General features: G+C 36.9%; 1 protein-coding gene across 1 annotated transcript; it reads right to left on the bottom strand.

The window, feature by feature from the left end:
• Positions 1 to 484: 484 nt before the first annotated feature.
• cysltr1 (cysteinyl leukotriene receptor 1) lies at positions 485 to 20,264 on the bottom strand. The gene is made up of 6 exons (XM_051860282.1): positions 19,864 to 20,264; positions 12,934 to 12,988; positions 2,334 to 5,836; positions 1,669 to 1,863; positions 933 to 1,495; positions 485 to 703 (listed from the first exon to the last, which is right to left on the bottom strand). Exon 3 carries the CDS (start codon positions 5,820 to 5,822, stop codon positions 4,773 to 4,775), a length of 1,050 nt encoding a protein of 349 aa, XP_051716242.1. The 5' UTR covers positions 5,823 to 5,836; positions 12,934 to 12,988; positions 19,864 to 20,264; the 3' UTR covers positions 485 to 703; positions 933 to 1,495; positions 1,669 to 1,863; positions 2,334 to 4,772.
• Between the last annotated feature and the right edge of the window lie 1,807 nt (positions 20,265 to 22,071).

Here is a 22,071-nt window from a genome sequence, read left to right as displayed (position 1 = left end):
TGTAAAAACAAAATAATGATGCTGCCATCTTTATAAAGTCATTTTTACACCCTGGTAATTTGGCTCTGAATCTCAGGTGAAAATTGAAGATTACTCAGTAAATATACATCTGTGGCAATTAATATTTTGGCTTTCATCACTATTTATGTTTGTCTTTCTACAGAAAGAAATATGAACAAAATCAAAAGTTTGAGCCGGGCACCTCTGGTTGAGCTGACACGGGGTGACCCAGCAGCTGGTATCGGCGTATCGCTACAGCAGAGAGGAGTACTGGAATCGTTTCAGATATTTTAGTATCGATACGTATCGAAGTATCAATATTTTTGACAACACTAATTGAATGTTTATTTTTGAAAAATTATTTTTGTAAAATTCATTCTTTATGGAACTATATTGTGACAATCAAAACAGCAATTAGCAACTACAATATAAATAATAATTATACTGTATCTATGTTATTTAGAGAATAAGTGAGCACAGACAAGACACATAATTTAAAAAAAAAAGTTCTTTAATTTGTAAAAAGTATTTGGTCATGAGACATTTATCACATGTCAAATGTCAAACTCATGTTGAATGAACAGATAATCCACCTGCAGACGGTGATCTATCTGTGGTCAGCACATCTACTTTGATTTCTTTCTCCAGAATTTTCTTTAAGCCCTTTTAAGACCATTGGGCTCCACACTGAGCTAGATGTCACCTAAAGATATACAAGACACATAAAAACATATTCCGCTTTCTTCATAGTAGTTTCTGAAAGGTTAAAATAAGTTGAATGAGCTGTATATTGAATATATATTTCAAATCTAAATACTGCCAAGAGATTAATATGAAATTGTTGTGCTTGGCAGAAAATCCAGGGCTGTAGAGGATAGCACATCAGAACAATAACCTTTGTACCTGTTTTTTAATAAAGTGAATTAACTTACCCGTTTGAACTCCCATCTCCATTCTGGAGTACATTTTGAATGTGTAACTGATCTAAAATGGTGGTCTGCTTTTCTCTGTATGCAGCTTCAGCAGCAGATGATGCACTGCACAGAACGTTGTTTTCTTTGGCACCTGTAAGTTCATTAATGAAGCCCATTCAGTAACGTCGGTGTACGTGGCTCCAGTGAAAAGAACATTTGCTGATACAAGAAGATTGGCATTCCCCGAACATCTGCACAAGACTTCCACTGCCCCTGATGTCCTTTTTCACATTCCCACTGTACTTGGATGAGGCTGCCTGAGGATATTTTTTTGGTTTTGGTGATTACTGCTCCACATTCCTGACATCTCTTAAACAACTCCATCAGATTGGACTCATTCACAACCCATTTTCTTTCTTTCCACATCTCATCTTCTCTGTCTTCCTTTGTAGTTGTAGTTGAGGTCGATGTCGATCTTGTAGGAACAAACCTTGTGTCCTTGCTGAAGGACAATCTAACGGAAGCATGCTGATGTCCAGACCATTTTCTTCAGACTTTGGTTGAGTCTGGGCTGGCTCATCCTACATGACACAGACAGGAGATAGCAATGATGCGTTTAAATCAAATAAATGGCGTGTAAAATAATGCTGTATTATATTGTAAAAATGTATCAAATATTTTTTAATGAAACGCTACAAACAACACAAAAACTGGCCAAAATATTGCATGACATTACACATTTATGAGTACTAACTGATTGGTATGAACGTATGGGGGGGAAGGCAATGTATGTCCCAGATGTAGATGGACGGGTCTTCCTGGCCCCTGCTTCTGGACTCGTGACCGTCAGCAGCAGTCCTGTCTCTGGAGTTGATTTTGTGTCCTCATCTTCGCCTGCGGCTGGGCAATACAGACCTGGCTGAGCTGGAACAGGATACCTTGTTGTGTTCTACAACAAAGTTAAAAGTTAAATTGCATGTAGAGACCCACATGAAAAAATACTATAGTAATTTATAGTAAATACTATAGTGTTTTTGAACCATACTAAAGTACTTGATTTAATTTGTTGTGGTAATTCTATAGTAATTCTATTACTTTACCCAGTACTGTTTTCTACAACTATAGGGTATATTATATGACAATATACTACAGTTCACTGTAGTAAAAACTGAAGTATACTACAGTATTTATTACGGTTTATCAGTTCACTATAGTTAATACTACAGTATGCTGTAGCATTCATGAACAAAGTGTTGTAAATACTTTGGTTCAATACACTATAGTATTTTTTCATGTGGGGATTAATAATCATGATGATAAAAAAAATAATTAAAAAAAACTTTTACAACATTTACATGAGTAATTCCTTAAAAGAACTTCATATAACAATCATATAGTTGAGTATAGTTGAATATATACCTCAGAAACAGGCACAGCTGATTTCAGAAGTTGTCTTGGCTTTCCCGTCTTCTTCGGCTCGTAATCCTCGGAGCAGAAGTGTTCACTGCACAGCACGCGTTTATAGACTTTATCCACGGGTGTATTTACATCCCGGCGAATAGCGAGCAGCCATAGCTTCATTCGCTCAGGATCATTTACAGGGAATCTGCGGAATGTTAATGGAGCATCTCCCTTTGATGTCAGCGCACGTAATCTTAATGCTTTAGCGATGTTGAGGCATTCCGGATAGAGACACGAACGCACCATTTTAAGACTAATAAAATGTAGAGTACAGCTCAAACAATTCACTTCTTCACGTGGCTTTCTTTTACTGTAAACAAATCTTGGTTCTCGCAAGACTAGCATGTTCTCACTGGAACTTATGCTACACCTACGTATAGGAACGCAAGTGAAACGCGCCGCCATGTTTGTCCGGGCAAGTTTCAACTCTCAATGCACAAAAGAAAAGATGTCATATATTGTGCAAATGCCATGTACTGTTAACATGGTATCACGTGGATGGGAATATGCATATGGGAATGATATGCAGATGAGGTTATGCATAGTAAAACTAGGCGTTGTAAGCTTATTTTGGGGAGGAGACGGGGTGGAGATACATGTACATACTGTAACGGTCTAAACGTTACCAGGTTTTTTATTGTATTTTTTTTTTCCTGTTTATTGAATTAAGAGGTATCTGGGTCAAGGGTAAGTCCACTAGGAGCCGCTTGAGGGCGCTAGTGCAAATAGCTACCAGATATAAGCCCTAGTCACGTACGAGCAAGTTAGGTCATTAGGTAGAGGGAAACTGCATGAAGAGGTTTTAATTTTCAGTACCGATTGACTTTCTGTTGAACCCCCTCAGAGTAATATCTTTTAAAAGGGGAGGTATTACAGAATGTCAATCGGTACTGAAAATTAAAACCTCTTCACCAAACAAACTCTTGTAAACTCTCAAAGAGTTCTCAAAACAGGACATTAACATGAGTAGATAAAGGTAGCGTCAGTTCAACCATTCATGCAGTTTCCCTCTACCAAACGACCTAACTTGCTCGTACGTGACTAGGGCTTATATCTGGTAGCGATTGTGCACTAGCGCCCTCAAGCGGCTCCTAGTGGACTTACCCTTGACCCAGATACCTCTTAATTCAATAAACAGGAAAAAAAATACAATAAAAAACCTGGTAACGTTTAGACCGTTACAATACAATCACAATTTAGGATGTGCGGCCCCTGGATTAGATTCGGATTAGGCTTGATTTCTCTGACTAGTTCACGTCATGAATTTGGTTGACCAACCCCAAAGGGTTTTTTGACCAATTAGACATTGTATTTAGCTTTTAGTAGTTAACTGTTCTCCGCCCCTCACATTAATCAACATGTTCTCAGTCATATGATTTTGGGGGGGGAATAACACCCCTCTGTCCTAAAGTGTCATGATTGTTTTATCACTGGTCGTCCACACCTCAGATTTGAAAAAAAAAAAGTGAGGAGGTTGGGAGGGAAGAAAACAACAAATAATGCACAGACCTTCAACACACTCATTATAAAGACAAATGAATATTAAAATATGCACTGAGAAAAAATAAACAACACAGTTTTTTAAAAAAATACAAACCTATGACAGCAAACTCACAAAAAAATCTCATCATTACAGACTACAAGCAACTATCATGAACAAATCAAATACATTCTGATAAAGCCTTTAAATGTACCATCTTCGGACCCATTTGTCTTGGGTTAACTGCCTAAAGTTAACAACGTTAGAGGGGGTTTTCCTAACTGATATGATCATCCATGGACGAGGACTAGTTAGCTCAGACTCACTGGTGCCACGTTGGCCGGGTCTCTGGATTGATTCAATGGATCAAATTGATCAATTTTTCTTCTTGCTCTTTTTCTGTACAGTTTTAATGTCATCTCTACCTGATTTGCTCTAAGGTCCTACATTTGTTTTCAAAATACATTATTTACAATAAAATATGCATTTACATTGATACATACCAAAACGCTATCATAAGAACATATTTCACAATGAATACACATTGTATGCAGAACCTTTATATATTTATATATTAAGAACTCTGTTTATATATCAAGTGTTCTTTTATATTGTTAAATAATGAATACCAAAACACATCCAATAACCACTGGGGGTTCAGTTATCAGCATTATGAAGTGCGTTTTGAAAAACGTTATATCCCAAGTATATGTCTTTAACAGCAAATATTTTCCCATATTTCTTGAAATGTATATTAATCTAAGTCATGCACAAGATCTAGAGCAGATTTTCAGATTTTTAATACTGGAATGTAGTACATAGGAATCTCTAATTACTATTATTATCATAATACTATTTAGAAGAATAAGCTTTCTTTTTCTTTGAAATCTGCTTCTGCTCCTTCATTTTCATTCCCTCTACCCAAGTTTGTCTGAACCATTACAGCACTGCAGTTCACTCTCCTCCACAGGCGGGGAGCTTCGGAGAGCATGGCGTCCTTTATGAGTTAAAGACATGTTTCCAGAAGCCCTGCGGAAGGTGGATAGGCGGTGTCGAAAGTTCTCTCCAGAGAAAAAGTAGAGCATTGGGTCAAAGCATGAGTTGGCAGCAGCCAGGCAGAGGGTGATGACCACAGACTTCTGCATATAGATGACCTCCTCGCAGGTAGTATCTTTGCGGGTTTTAAAGTGGAGATGCAGCGTGCGTTGAATATGATAGGGCATAAAACTGACCAAGAAAGCCAGCATCACCACAATGATCATCCGAATGGCCTTGTTACGCGTGTAACGCTGCTTGTTCACACCGTTACTGTTTCTGAGTAGAGTGCGCAAGATGCCTGCATAACACAGCAAGATGACCAGGAAGGGAATAATAAAACCCACCACCAGGGAAAAGTAATTCAGCATGACTAGCTTTTCTAGGCTGCCTGACCTTTCTGGTGGTTCAAAACACTTGGTTTTGTTTGTCTTTGGATCAGTATGCTGACCAGAGAGGAGGAAGGGTGAGCTGGTGGTGCAAATGAAGACCCAAATGCCCACGCATACGATCCACGCCTTCTTCTCAGTGGCTAGCCTCAGGTTCTGCACGGGAAACACGATTGCTAGGAAGCGGGTAAAACTCATAGCCATCATGAAGAAGACACTGCAGTAGAGGTTCACGTACAGCGCGTAGGAACTCAGCCGGCAGAGAAAGTCGCCCAGGTTCCACTGGCCTTTGTTGATGTAGTAGAGCACCCGTAGGGGCAGAGTGCTGACACACAGCAGGTCTGATACGGCCAGGTTGAGCATGTAGATGTGGAAGGCTGAGGTCTGACGATAGGTACGAAGGAGCACGTAAAGTGCAAAGCCGTTTCCCATCAGGCCGAACACGGTGATGATGGAGTATACTGTAGAATAGATTTGGTTACGGAAGTCATCAATTGATGGACACTCCGTTTTATTAAACGTTGTTATGTTGTTTAGAGCCATTCTTGCACTGGTGTCTGAAATAAAGAAAGAAAGAAAGAAAGAAAGAAAGAATTTTTCTTTTTTTTTTTCTTTTTTTTTTAAATATAAATATTCAGTTCATATAGCACTGAATTCAGGGCTCAACGCTAAAGTTTTTTCTACTGGCCCAATTGGGCCAGTGGTTTTCAATTTTACTTGTCCTGCCAAAATTTTCACTGGCCCCACCACAAAAAAAGTAATAAATAAAATAAGCCTAGTTATTGTATACATTGTTTTTGATCCATGTAACCTTAAATAATAAGGTCATGACACCAAAAACTACTACCCTAACTCGTACACAGTCAAGTTAACTTTATTTTTTAGTCCGTAATAAAATAAAAACAATCAAATTACGAGCAATAACACAAATAAATATAATAGCACAAATTAAATATAAATAAATATTGTCCTGTTAATAAATGGCTCATCCTGCGTTTGAGTCCTCTCTCTCACTCAGAACCCTGACAATCGAAACAGCTAGAGCAGATTCATTCATTCATTCATGCACTGAATTAAACATTAAAAAGAAACATCAGACAGGTTTGTGTGAGGGTGCCAGTGGAGAGGCACAGAGGGAGATGAAAAACAAACATAATCTGAATGAGTTAGGGCTGAAGGAACTCACTTTAAAAGCAGCATTGAGTATGGTTGAGAGAGCACAGGTCAGGGAACTGTTAGTCTTTCTAAGTTAAACTGGGCTTTTTTTTATAGGTATGACGGTTAAAATGTAACATGGTGATAGGATGGCTGGTAAGAATAAGAATTTTTGGTAACACTTTATTTTAGGGTCTTTTAACTAGTTGCTTATTAGCATGCATATTACTAGAATATTAGCTGCTTATTAGTAATTAATAAGAACATATTAATGCCTTATTCTGCATGACCTTATTCTACATTCTTAATCCTACCCAATACCTAAACTTAACAACTACCTTACTAACTATTAATACGCAGTAAATTAGGAGTTTATTGAGGGAAAAGTCGTAGTTAATAGTGAATATATGTTCCCTATTCTAAAGTGTTACCGAATTTTTATAGTATGGGGAAAATTGTTAAAAGTAGATATTAGCATTTCCTTTTTTCCCTCTCCTCTCATAGATTTAGTTTGTAAACCTGTTTGATCCACACTCTGGAGCAGAAGGTTGCAGTAATGCACCAATAAACTGGATGCCAACCACCATTACAAATAATAATAAGAAGAAGGCCAGATCACCTGTGTTTGCAGAGTACTCCAAACCAATTAATTTGGAATTTTGTGAGAATTTCCTAATGCTCAGACACTGAAGCCATGGCTGCTCTTAATGCTGTACTAACAGGACCTGTCAGGAGTTGGTGGTTAAGAGCAAGATCCATAACAGAGTTTAATGTAAAACAATTTTTGACAGCTTTCCTTCCTACTGATTACCTTACAGAGGTTAAAGACCAACTGAAAGCCATGGTGCAGAACTATGATCAATGTATCAGAGACTTCGCTTATGATTACTGAGCACTGTGATTTGTAATTTGTGATCATTTGTGTATATTTGACTAATGCCTGTTGACTAAAATTTGGATAGAGATTTGGATTCTGTTTGCCATTAATGTGTATATATTTTTTGTAAATATTCTTTGTATACAGCTTTGTTAATTAAGGGAAGTAGAGGGCATGCTATTTATTTTAGTTGGTGCCGATAATCAAAGATGTTCATTAATGATTATATATTAAGAGCAGGAACACACTTGTTTGCTTCAGTGATTTCGCTGGAAAGAATAGAGAGTTTCTGCAAAGGCATTTAGCAATAGATTGATGCGCTTGTCTGAAGAGAGAATGTTCCTGCACTGATAACATCTGCAACGCTCAGCATGATTTCAAAAACAACACATTCCAGCGCCAGATCGCTTCATATTTAACTCAAATTAACATCAACTGGATTTCGTTTGCATTATATCCGAGCAGCGAGAAGTGGTGGGGAGTCTGAGGACAATATCGACCCAAAAGCACATTCTTTCCATGAGTGTTGTCACGAGTCGCGCTCTCACTGATATCTGATGATCAGTAGTGCTTCAGGGTGCGGGAAGATGTTTTAGGTTGGGGATGCAGTGTTTTTTTTTTTTTTTTTTTTTTTTTTCCCACCACATTTGAATAAGAAACAATATCGAGTCTACAAAACACGTCAAAACTCAATGAAGTACAGTAAGCATATTGGATGAGAACACTTGTTTGAACAGCATCCACACCGGGACATTTGACAGCACATCACATTTTTGACATTATTGATACTGCTTGCAATCATAATGCAAAGGACCGGTCTATAGGACATAGATTAAGCCTTAAAATAAAAGGGTTATTGAGCTGTTCACTTTGTCATATATAATAAAAGATCATTCACAGAGACAGGAAATAAACAAATAAAACAAAAAAAAAGGCAAATTCTTTCTACACACTGCAACGGTCACAATATGATATCACATTCTGCGCGTAACATAAAAAAACATAATTTATTAAATGAAATGTTTAATAGCCCACTTAAAGTGTTTAATACAAATAAATTACTTTATGCTGAAAATGAATAAATGTAAATGAACAAAAAAATGTGTTGCATTTACAATCCTGTGAAAACAGGCAACTGCAGCACCCCTGAGGTTCTTTACATAAAATAATTCAATAAATACCTATATACAATAAGCACTTCACTCAAAAATAACTATTAAATAATAAAATAACTTTAGAACTAGCTGACTAAAATCAGCTTGAAAATGCTATCTCATGAAACAAAGGCGAATCTGTACATTTCTTTAAATGTATAATGTATTATTGTGCAAGAGTGAAAGAAAATGCGCCTGTGAGCTGAGAGATCTTGCACATTACTTGGATGCGCCCTTGACATTTTTTTTGTTTTTTTTATTGATTTGACCTTGTCCGTTCCCAAAGCTAAAACCCTTATTTTGAAAATAAAACTCCTATTAACATGATCTCTCAGGTGTTGAGACTCAGGATCATTTTTCTGTTATGGCTGACGCATATAAGTCGTAACAGGGAGAATTTTAAATAAATGTAATCCCTCTCTGGCAGGTACTCTTCAAGGTGCAGTGTATACCTTTAACACAAAAAGAGATTACTGGGTTATTGTAAACCAACTCAAACCACAGGGAAGGTGGAAGACAATCACATTCCAGCCTCTCAAAGTCTCCTAGTGGCCAAACGCACTAAACTCACCATGTCTCTTTAGTTCATTCTGACTCCCCACCACTACTTATAGTTGTCGATTACCAGTTGAGGCCATTATTAATACTGGAACTAAGTGAAGAAGTTCAGGAAAAGTTCAGCAGGGTCCTTGTCTTAGCAGATGGGAAATCACATATTTCAAAATGTAGAGTACCTATGGGCCTGTGTGGACAGGGGACACTCATGCTATATCTAATGATCAGCTTGCTTTTCCAATCATTCTAGGCCTTGATTTCCTTGGTTGATCTGGAGTACAGATGAATGTGGGAGAATACCGTTATGGGCTCAAGATATGAGGACGAATGACTATTTTCCCTTTCCTCCACAAAATCTAACAAACTGCCTAACAAACTTCTGGCCGATTCCAATACCAATAATTGTCACTTGCTCACTTATTTAAACTTTTGTCATTAAAATAGATTGCTAATTTAAAACATGATCAAAACAGCAAAGTTTAAAACTACATGCATTAAGGTATTTATCTGCAATCCACGGGATGCAACAGAGTGCCATGTGAAACAAGTTTTGAATTGCTGAGTGCGGATGCAGGAGGGATGATACTAATATGTGTGTGGGAAGCAGGAGAAATGACTCGTAGGCTCCTGCAAAATATAATTATCTAATAATAACAGCACACAGAAGTCTGTAACTGGCATTCTGCAGCATTGAGTGTGTGTGGAAATTGAAAAAAAAAACGAAAAAAAAAAAAACGTATATACACCGGAACGAGACAGAATCTATCCGGACCAGGTCTGAAAAATCAGCAGTGTTACTTTACTATCCCATGAGGCCACGGGAGAGGATTTGTGAATGGCAGTGAAGTGACGCAACCGACTCTGGTAGGTCACATGGTAATGACAACATGACAAATGTAGTATGTTCAGATTACATTTTAGCATTTGCAAAGTAATTGCTTATTCAAAATAAATACCCACTCAAGAGAGTATGGTGAACTGTAGTGACCCGGGTGGCAAACTACAGCAGACTGAATTGGCAAATTCTTAGCCCGTATGGAAAGTACAGTACAAATTGCCAATTTCTGGACATTAGGGCTGGGACAATAAATCAATGCATCATGAATCGAGAAATGATTCTGGAACGATTCTGAGATTTTCCGAATGCATCGCGATTCTCTCTCAAAACGATTCTGAGCTTAGTTTTTAACAGCAGATGGCGCTGCGTGCTTTAGAAACAGCCGTACTCTGCTTCCATCCAGTTCCTTACACACACCACTTAAAACTTCAATAAAATAATCATTAATGAAGTTTGAAAAGGTTGAAGCATTAATACAAGGATGTTTGCAGTGTGCTGTTTACATTAATCTGTCATTAATCTCTTCTTCGTGAGCATTTGAGCATGCAGTTAAAAACTAGCCTAGAGCGCCATCTCCTGTTAAAAAGTAAGCTCAGACTCAATTCGAGAGAGAATCAGGATGCATTCGGAAAATTATCCCAGCCCTACTGGACATATGTCGTAAAAGGCCCATACAATATTTTGCCAAAAATCTACCTCTGAAATGCAACCGGTGAGCAGAGTTGACACTACTAGCACTGAGGACGATGTTTTCGGAGACTTGGATTGTTATATTGTTAGCCAATCAAAACTGAGGTGAGGACTGAATGCCAAATCATAGAGCCTCTCTGCGCCACATCGAGTCCACTTTCCATTACTACCAAAAGGGAGGGATATGCAGATCAGAGGACCACCATGCCACTGCAGGTAGAGGAAGAAACCATGGAAAATCTAGTAGGGAACACAACAGCGAAGCAGACGACCACAGCAGAGCGGACGAAGGAGATGACAAAAATGGAGGAAATGATCCCAGTGGAGCAGCTGTTGGAATAGAGAGGCTAAGCCAGCCAAGGAAATGACCATGGTAGAGCTGGAGACCCCTTTGGAATTGGTGGAGAAAGAGAGCACTGAGGATCAGCTGGCAGAGGAGTGGAGTCTGATGAGGAGATAACCACGGTGGATAACCACAGCATAGTTGGAGCTCCCCGTGGAGGAGCCAGCAGAAGAGAAAGCCTTCAGTGGACCTGGCGGAGTAGAAGGCCATAGATGGAGGGATGGAGATCCATGGTGGAGTTTGAGGAGATTGCAAAGGAGATCACGCTTTCTCAGTTGCTGCTCCAAAGTTGTGGAATGATTTACCAATGTCTTGGTAAATGATCCTCTGTATTTGTTCGAGGAGGCCTATGCTACTTTGTAGGGACCATTAGGTTTGGATTAAATGCATTTACATTTTTTATCTCTTTCTTTTTTTTTCTTCTCTCTCTTTTTTTTTGATCACTTTCTCTTTTGTATTTTATTTTATCCTTTTGAAATTGTACAGCACTTTGGTACACTCTGTGGTTTTTAAGGTGCTTTATACAATTTTTTGATTTGATTTGATTTAAAGGAACGACTGACCATGGCAGAGCTGGGGAATTGGAAGGCTTTGAGAACAAAAGGTGGAACTGGCAGATTGGAGGAATGGAGGTGGAGCCAGTGGGACCAATTTTAAACAAAATCCTAATATTAAACAGCTCAAACAACATTGAGATACAAATGAATGAGGACAGAGTTATGTGAGAACACTCAGAACTCATGATTAAATACATTTCACTACACAGCAGCAGCACAAAAATCTGCATCTTACCTTATGTTACTTAAATGTAGTTCAGCACTCAGAAGTTAGGACCGGTTCACAGAGAAAGCAAAAACCATCAAAGCAAAAACACGAGATTCAGGGTTTTTAGAACGCTGTGTGAAGCGTTGCAAGAGACATGAGCACAGCACGTCTAGTGCGTTCACATAAAAAACTATGGAAATGTAGCACAGTGGAATGGAAAAATGTGTTCTGTGTGAACGGGTTCTAATGCCGAAGAATGCTTTAATTCAAGACCTCTATATTTAGTAGTGAACATGCATAAGTGTCAAATGAGTTCTGAGACATGCTAGTCCGTCACTCACTCCAATGCGAGATCGGCTTTTGAAATAGTTCCCGCGGCCATGAAATTCCAGTCTTGGCAAGTATTCACATAAACAAGTCAGTTATGTCTTAAGTGAATGTAAACAGTTGAGAATGAAAATGTGTGTGTAACAGTATGTTGGATCTGTGCATTAACTCTTAAAGTGACAGCAGCCTAATAAACCTGCTGCTGTCTGTGTCATTAATGTTGACCAATCAACAAAAGACAAAGAGAAAATCACTCACTGGTCTTGACTGAATAACTTTTTTTAACTTTAATTGTAAGGATTAATCAGTATTTTTACATTTGATTACAATGTCTGTATTATTTCTTACATAACCCCTACTGTTAGAACTACCTGAATAACATAATTTCTATACATTTGTTTATTTGTTCTTATTTTATTACTGTTTACTTTTTTTTTTGTAAATTCAAATCAAAGTTTGAAATCAAGCTTCCAACAAAATTACCCCATTGTAAAAACAAAACTACCTGAGTGAGCAAACATTTAGGTGAGATAATTGTAATCATAATTGATCAATGTTTTATGTGAATAAAATTATAAATTAAAATCTGTTCTGTATCTTATAAAGCGATCATGTCTCCTCAGAAGTCTTGTATTAAACCGCTTAAATAAATCTGGATTACTGCTACTGAAAATATTGATTACCTAGATAATCAATGGATGGACAAAAAATATGAGATGATATTAAAAATATCTAAATGGCAGTGTTTCCTGTGTGGTATCGAATACTGATATTTTTCAAGGTATCGTATCAAAATGAGAAATTCCACTATCATGAAAACACTATTCTGGTCCATTTTATTTTGCTTTGCAGTTATTCTATACTTCTGTGTGAGTATAAGCAATTTTCTTCACCTCAAAGGAATATATAATGTTATTCCCTTCAACACTTAACCCTTATCTTATACTTACATTGATTTTTGTTGTTGAGTATGCGTCCAGATGTTCTGGATCCTGATGGTTTCTTCTGTAATCAGAGAAGCTCAAGTGAGAAAGGTGGTGATGAAGTTTATTAAAGAAAAATAAGGTTAATGTGTGAAAGCCATTTGGAACCATACATGACTCTGGCACTGAATCAGCCCGCACACACTCAGCATAGAAAAATGAAAACATTGCCCTTGGAAAAATAATGAAGGCATTGTTGGAGATTTCAAGCAAAATATGGTGATGTGGATGCATATAATGGATAGATATTATTATTTGTTACTGTCTAGTTTTATTTAATAATTTATTTACTCCAATTTAAGGCCCTGACCAAAACATTCACAGGGAACTTGTGTGCCGGATGGGCTAAATTTGAGCCTCAGTACACGCCTGTGCATAGTATTTGATGAACTTTTTGGAAGGACAAACAAATTTAGCTTAAAAAAAGCTTGTGGAAAATACATTTTCAAATAATGCAGTTTCATAATATTACCACAAGGTGGCATCACTAAATTTTACTCCAGGTTTAGCAGTAAACTGTGAGTGAGTGGCCATTAATGATAGGAGACAGCTTATTATTGAGAATTTGGGATACCACCATGACCACATCAAAGAAATGAAACATAATTTATGAGCGCTGGAAATCTGATTATTTTTCCACTGAGAGTCGTAAAGATTGCATTTGTCTCATTTGCACAATGGACTATTGGACAGTCTCCAATAAGAAAGAATATGTAAAGCAAACTAGAGGACAAAAGTAAAGTCGGCATTAATGTTGCGCTCATCTTTTCTTTCCTGCTGTCACGTATATGCCAGTATGGAAGCTTGTTTCCGCCACAGAATATAGCAAAGCTGACTTTATAATTCTGACTTTATAACTTACAATTGTGTGTTTATACCTGATAATTATGAGAAAAAAATTCAGAATTGTGTTTGTTTTATTTATTTATTATTCAATGTTGTTTATTTAATCAGGGACAATACACATTAATTAGGGGTGTAACGATACACTCACTTATTATAAAGCCTGTATGCATCAGGATATTTATTAATATATCTCTGATTGTGTTCATCAGAAAGAAGAAAGTCATATACACCTAGAATGGTTTGAGGGTGAGTAAAGCTTGGGGTAATTTTCATTTCATTTCCGGTCTCAGAGCCCTCCCCAGCTCTACAGCGCCCCACACATTTCCGATGTAAATCTGTGGTGAAAAATGGAACTGCAGCGCCCTGTCATAGAGAGCCATAGAGTACCTCAGGGGTGACGTGTTTTTGTATGCAAAACTTGGAAGCGAGTTAGCTCCGGTTCCATCGCCCTAAAGTCTATGGGTTTTATGAATGGTTTTTTGCTAAATCGCCTGAAATAAGGTCTGTGGTTAACACAGCCTCTAAATATTTTCACGTTTTGATCTATGACATAAAACACACCAGTTATAACCCGCTTGTGATTTTTTTAAAACCTTAATTGTGTCTTAAAAATGGCGGTTGCTAACAAGTTGCTAAAATGGACTACTTCCTTTGGCGGGGACTTTAGACGTCATCATGACAAACAGGACATTTGGACAGCATTTCTCATGAAAAAGTGGATAAGTATTCATACACAGCGTAGATCATAATCAGCGAGCATGTTTTTAAATAAAGCTGTTTATTTAAAAACGGGTTTCCTCAATCGAAAGCCTTTGCGTTTTTCCCATAGACTATTGGAAAATCGCAAAAAATAAGCTCTGTGTTTAACAAAGGGTTATGACACTTACACGTTTTGTCTATCAAGATAATCTTTACAAGTTAACACAACATTTATACATTTTGAAGCCTATATAAAAGTCAGAAGTCAGATATAAAAAGCTAACAGTAGGCTATAAACAGACTACAGCACACCAACGGATCAACACCACCAAGCTTACTCAAACTTTATTTAAAAAACAGCTTTATTTAAAAACATGCTCGCTGATTATGATCTGCGCTGTGTATGAATACTTATCCACTTTTCCATGAGAAATGCTGTCCAAATGTCCTGTTTGTCATGATGACGTCTAAAGTCCCCGCCAAAGGAAGTAGTCCCTTTTAGCAATTTGTTAGCAACCGCCGTTTTTAAGACACAATAAAGGTTTAAAAAAAATCACAAGCGGGTTATAACTGGTGTGTTTTATGTCATAGATCAAAACGTGAAAATATTTAGAGGCTTTGTTAACCACAGACCTTATTTCAGGCGATTTAGCAAAAACCCATTCATAAAACCCATAGACTTTAGGGCAATGGAACCGGAAGTCCTAAAATGCTAACTCGCTTCCGGGTTTTGTATACAAAAATACGTCATCCCTGATGTACTCTATAAAGTTTGAGGAAGCTTGGTGGTGGTGATGTTGATCCGTGCTGTAGTCCGTTTATAGCCTACTGTTAGCTTTTTATATCTGACGACTTTAAAGACTTTTATAGTCTTCAAAATGTATAAATGTTGTGTTAACTTGTAAAGATTATCTTGATAGACAAAACGTGTAAGTGTCATAACTCTTTGTTAAAAACAGAACTTATTTTTTGCGATTTTCCAAAAGTTTATGGGAAAAATGCATAGGCTTTCGATCGAGGGAAGCCGTGCACCGCTAACTTCCGGGTTGGCCTACAAAAACACGTCATCCCTCAGGTACTCTATTGGGGCAGATTTCTGGCTGCTCCGCCTATTTCCACGTGACGTTACCTCATGTAAACCTCATTCCAGACCAAGACGATATCAGTCCGCTACAGATATGTGTCTGCATCAGGTCAGTAAGTAGTTGGCATGTCTGTTCTTCCTATGTGGAGTAGTGTATTAAATTAATGAGAGTATACACCCTTTAGTTTAAACGTGCTTATGTGTTGATTTTATGTACAGTAGTTCTGTTGTGTTTTACGTTTTTCTGAGAGTAGACATGACTGTTTTCTTCGCTGGAATTCCTACATAACTTGTAACATTCTAAAACAACATTAAGATGCAATAAATCCTACATTAAGGCAATTCTAAGATGGCAATCTATGCGTTTGTCATGTGTACTAAAGTCTGTCAGTCATCATTCGAGCGCCACCCTCAGGCTGAATAATGCAAGGACATTAGAATTCTGCCAAAAGTGTGTCCGGAGGCTGCATTTTCAGGACCGCATTTCTAGGACCCTAGCAATGATTTAGTTGTTTAATTAATTAAGTTTAATTTATATATTGTCCTAACCCTACCCATTGGTAACCCTGTTTAATTATTACTAGATGGTGCTGTCACAAAAACTAGGGTCCTAGAAATGCAGTCCTGAAACCGCTGCGGTCCTAAAAGTACAGCCTCCGGTATTGCAGACAGATAATATTGGATGTGTTCAGCGATTAGGATATAAAGCTTAGAAAATGTTTATCATAAACTAGCACTGAGACCCAGAATCTGCCCTACCTCAATTTACGGCCAGGAGCCGCTACTGATCGCCACACTCTCAGCCTTTTTCATCCAGCTGTCATATTTGCTTTAGCTTCGTTGTACGTGGCTGGAATTACTGCGGGCGTGACGGAATATGGTACCTGGGCTCCAGTACCTTAATCAATTCGCGAAATCCAACATTGTCAACAGAATGGTCTCATGTCTTTTGCGATAAAAACTCTGATGCACATGGTTATTTCTTGAGCTTTTATACTTGACTGAGACCACACTGAAGCAAAACTACGTTCTATAGAGCTCCGGAGGTTGACGTCACGCAATCTAAACTTTTGGCAGGCCATCAGGAGAGCGCTAGAGCGGCTATAGCATTGGTATGGATAGTGGTTGAACAATAATTTATAACCAGACATGTTCAGACCTTACAAACCTTAATATTTCAACATGCTGGACAGCTGCTGTGCCCGAGGATGCCAGAACAGGCGGGGGAAAGCAAAGGGAAAATCATTTTATCATATTCCTAAGGATCCCGATAGATGACTGAAATGGTTCACTGCAATAAAATGTGCTAACCAACGCAAAAAAAACAACAGATGGTTGTATTTGTATTTTTTATTTTTTTTTGTCTTTTATCTCAGTATTCCTATAAGAGTTGTATAAGGGTTTTTATGTTTAACAGTAACCCTAAAATGATATGAAAGTGTTAAATAAAATGTGTTAAATAACCAGGCTGATAGGCTATATTTTCAGTATAACGTAACGTTACACATTATTCCACCGGTCACAATTGTGGCCGAACATAAAACACAATTTTTCACTCATTTCCATAAAAATTTAAAAAAATAATTGATTATTTTAAGGGGCAACTAATAACACCTCATTTGGATATTTTCCTGTCTGGGAAAAATTTGGGATTAAATGGGTTAAGATATTATGACATTTATGATGTCTACTGTACTCACGGTGATATAGCTATGCTGGCTACCTACAAACAAGGACAGCTAGGGCCGATTACATTACCTAACAACACAGACTTACCCTTCCAATGACGACGAAGCAGGTTTTAGCCGGCAGACTCCAAAGTTGAATATTCATCACAAAATTAGATTGTCCATTCGTACCCCTCCAGGTTTTTGTAGGTTTTTAAAGAGTCTCCGGAGTAGAACGAGGGAAAGTTGATGAGGTAGTTGTACATATCAGGATACTGAAGGTCAGAAAAGCTATCTGTTCCTTTATCGATACACGTTAAAAGCACCCCGGGGGCATTATAGGGATCTGTTATGTTTGTTTTGCTATGTACATGTCTGTGTTATTTTAATTAAAGTGCACAGTGAACTCTGTTGCCTTGAAACTGATGCTGGTGCCATTCATTTCATATTCGCTCCCGGCTGTCCCTGCCTGCCAGCATGGTGGTGTAAACAGAATGGGTCACGTGACTGCCGGAGCTCTATAGATGTTTGGCTTCCTTTCAGTATCTTTTTCGCACCCGGTGCCGTTTTAAATGACACATCATATTTGTAGTGTTCAACATTGTGTATAACAGTGTTTGTTTACAGTATTTACACACAGTTCGTGTTTTGTCTGTTTTTTACCGTCCTCCTGTAAAGTGACTGGAAAACCAAAATGCTGCCAGACGCCAGACTTATAAGTGAACGGGGCATCCTCTATTTCAATTTCAGTCGAACTCATTTTGCCCTGCTACTGCTCAGTTCAAGTGATTTCTGTGAGTGTGAATGCACTCAATGCACATGTGACGCAGATGTGGTAGCTCAACCAATAGGATAAAACAGACGTCATATTGTGTAAAAAAAAAACAAAAAAAAAACGCCATAACTCTACGATACATATCCTAACATTTTTGTATCGTAACAAAAATTTAACACACAAATACATAAACTACCATAGCAGGAACTCTTCAAATGCTCACAATTTTGATTCGACAGTAACTACAGTTTCTAGAGAAACCACAATGACCTGTTATATGTTTTAATGGGAATTATTTTCAGAGAGTTATAAATTGTGAGATAAAAAGTCACAATTACCTTTTTTTAAGTTTTTATTCAGTGGTAGAAACAAGCTTCCACATTTGAGTGACATGAAAATCTGTTACTGTCAGCGAGGGGTTGAATTAAAGATGAAAATGAAAGGCTGGATCTATTCGCAAGCAGTTCTTTGATGAAAACAAAACCATGGCAACAGATGAATTAACACAGGAAACTGAACAGGGAACAGTGCAAAACTATTCAACAGAGAAAAATTATTTTGTTTTATTATTGCTTAATTTGCACATTAAACAATGTTTCAGTCCGAGACAGTTTGACTGTGACTGTGAAAATATTTCATTATATATTGTTCTATTTCATTGTGAATGGCATTGCTATATTTATAGAAATAATCATTCATCATTCACACACTCAAAAAAATAAAGTATAATATAGCCATAATTTATTATTAAGTATTTGCATCCCTTGCTATTTGTTTAATTTTAAATAATGATTTTATTTAAATAATGATGTTTTCAAAATGCATTTTTTCAGATTCCTTAGAATAAGCATAAATCTGTTTTTTTTTTTTTTTTTTTTGAGTTTTGAGTTTTGAGTTTTGAGTGCAGATGTTGATTAAGATGCTTCCTGTAATTAATGTGGGCAAATGTGGACATAAATGATGTTAAACTACTAAATGTCCAGCCATAGAATAACCATAAATAAATAAATAAATAAAATTACCAACATACAATCATTGATCCACAACGGACAATCAGGAACTAAAAACATAAAGTTACAAAGGCACAGTCATTAGATTAATGGTTGGCCAGCTGGGAAGTGCTTTCTTTCCATTACAGAATGTGTTTCAGCAGAGTGTGTTCTCCTCATGTTGATCAGTTTTTACATCAACAATGTGTGTGTGTGTGTGTGTGTGTGTGTGTGTGTGTGTGTGTGTGTGTGTGTGTGTGTGTGTGTTTGCTTCACAGAAGAAAGCCAAACAGTTTTGAAACAAAATAACTGACAACAGACTTTTCATGAGTGGAGAATAAGTTACACAAATAAAGGGTAGGGTTACAAATGAACACTGAATATTGATGATGTCTTATGTCTTATGCTTCTCCTTGATGCATGTCAACTGTCATTTCATTACATTTGCAATTTTTTAACATTTAAACAATTGTTTCAGAATCTGATCTGAGCAGTAAGGATTTAAATCTAATACGTGACAGTGATGTAAAGCTTTGCTACAATTCAAAATAACTTACTTGAGGTAGTCATCAATACTCAGCCAAGGAAATCAATAGCGCTTCATTTAACAGTATGTTTTCATAAATATCAACATATATGCCTTTCTTACACCTGATGTCACCTAATTTAATTCAGACGCCATTAGTTCGTCTTTAAAAGTACATTAGGCTCTGTGATTATTCTAAAACCAGCCTTCACACAAACTTTACATTCACGCGTCCATATCAAATAATAAATGTAAGTCATAATGCATGCAAGAAAAGAAGAAGAAGAAGAAGAAAAGTGTCAATGTCTAACCGTTATGTGTCTGTCCTCTGTCGCGCAGTCCCGTCACAGTAAAATGAAATATCTCATAAACACTAACTTGGAGTTGGAGCGCCGGAGAAACGCAGTTTGACAATGATCGCGGAGCAGCGCCTCCCTTCAGAGACACTAAATGCCTCGAGGCTCATTAATTTCCGGGTACTGTTTAACTGAACATTTTACACAGGACAGCACACACGGAAGCCAAACAAACCCACAACTTTCAGTTTATTTCTGTTTCATATCGACTGATTCTTTTAGTGCATTCAGAAACCACCAATACTGAGCTAATCGAGCTGCAGAACCGCAGTGCCAGCTGTTTCAGACTGTCATTCTCCTTTATTAGATACGAGATATTACGGATATCTACAATATTAACAGCAATACGTTTAATTAGGTAATAAGTCACTTTGTACAATGAGCAGTATTTTAAAACCTAGCCAGTTAATCATGCTTAAAGTTAATGGATAAACACAATAGTTTATTGTTAGTTCAACAATATATAACTAGCCTTTAACTTTTTTTTTTTTTTTTTTTTTAATATTAATAAAAGTGTAACTGTGTTGTAAAGTGTGATATTATTTCCTTCATGTTCATGTCATTACAATAATAAACATTTAATACAAAGCTTTGAACAAGTTAAACGTGTATTTCTCTATATGAAAACCAATAAGATATCTTTTTTTTTTAAACTATAATAATTTTAAAAATACGTGTAAACAGCTCATCATTTTTTAAAAATGGAAACTTTATACAACAAATAATCAACTTTAAAAAAAAAAAAAAACTGTTGACATTTCTGAAGAAAGACCTGATATCTCTGAAAACGAAATAAATGTGATTAATATTTATGATATCTCTACTTTGGCAAATGCAAAAAAGTGTGAACGCTCATAATTTATATTCATTAATAATAAATACAAAGCACACAGTAACTTTTTTTAATTGCAAAGTCCATTTACAACACCCAATCTGAAAAGTAATTGAACTGACCACATGCAAATTATTCTATACAACAACAAATTCACGCTTTAATAATAATAAGAGATAGACGAGCACAGATTCAATAAACACTTATATAAAAGTTTACCACATCATGACAGAAATATTACAGACATCTCACCGTGTTCTCCGTCATGCTTGTTCTGTTGTCATATCTTATTGGTTTTCATATTGAGAGTTGCAGGTTTCACTTGTTCAGAGCTTTGCATTAAATGTTTATTTTGAATTTCATATGATTAAATACAGTATATTTGGCATTTAATGCTCATACCTGTCTTTATGTACTATTTGCAACAATATGAACAAGGAGGAAAAAATATTAGCCTAATACATAATACAGGCGAATGGGATACATTTTACAATATGGTTACACATAATTCTTATAGTTTCCAAATCAAAGTTAAAATTATATGTTCTCATTAATTTAATTACTTTAACAACAAAATATTGTTTGTATTATCTATTAATATGATTTTTTTTTTTTTTTTTAAATATTGGTCATTGTACATCGTTATATCTTAAGAATGTATGAACAGAAAAGTGACTTTATTTAAAACCATAGTTGTAAAATATTATAGATATCGATCCTATCAAAATCCAAGTGAAAATAGCTCATATTTAATAAAAGAAAATAACGTGTACAGGCAGAGCAACTCTATCAGGACTGTATAAGCTCTGCCCCTCACTTCTGGTCTGAAACTGCTGGCGCTGTGGTTCTGCACAGCGTTCGGTGACTCTCTGTCTACAGCAGGTGCGCGCAGGTATGGAAATTTTATCTTAAGGGGGGGGGGGGGGGGGGGGGGGGGGGGGCTTTGTTGCATCAGATATGTCACTTTACTCGCAGTTGATTGGTCCAGTTTTGGATTCGGTATGTCTTACTAAGAATAAAATCTGCTCCAGAGCAGGATAGCCATTTGGTGTAGTTTATCATATCAATGAGCATAGCTAAGAAACAATCCAAATGTATATTAGCACTGGTTGTTGTTTGCTTTTTAGATCTGATAGAGCACTTGGACCCAGAAATAGTGACGTGTGACTTCAGACTTAACAAGTGGATATGAGCTGCATGCATCGCGACTGATGTGAAGACAACACTTCCAATTTCAATTATAGCCCTATTTAACACCTGTTAAACACTTTATTTCCACTATTAAATATGTGTTTGTTCTGATACATAATACGCTGCATGCGTGTACTGGG

The sequence above is a fragment of the Ctenopharyngodon idella genome, chromosome 14, assembly GCF_019924925.1.
Source record: "Ctenopharyngodon idella isolate HZGC_01 chromosome 14, HZGC01, whole genome shotgun sequence".
Classification (NCBI taxonomy): Eukaryota; Metazoa; Chordata; class Actinopteri; order Cypriniformes; family Xenocyprididae; genus Ctenopharyngodon; species Ctenopharyngodon idella.
This window is presented reverse-complemented; position numbering and strand designations above follow the sequence as displayed.

Bases quoted from the DNA above. Each gene is read 5' to 3' on its own strand.
- cysltr1 (XM_051860282.1), bottom strand. From the start codon at position 5,822: ATGGCTCTAAACAACATAACAACGTTTAATAAAACGGAGTGTCCATCA.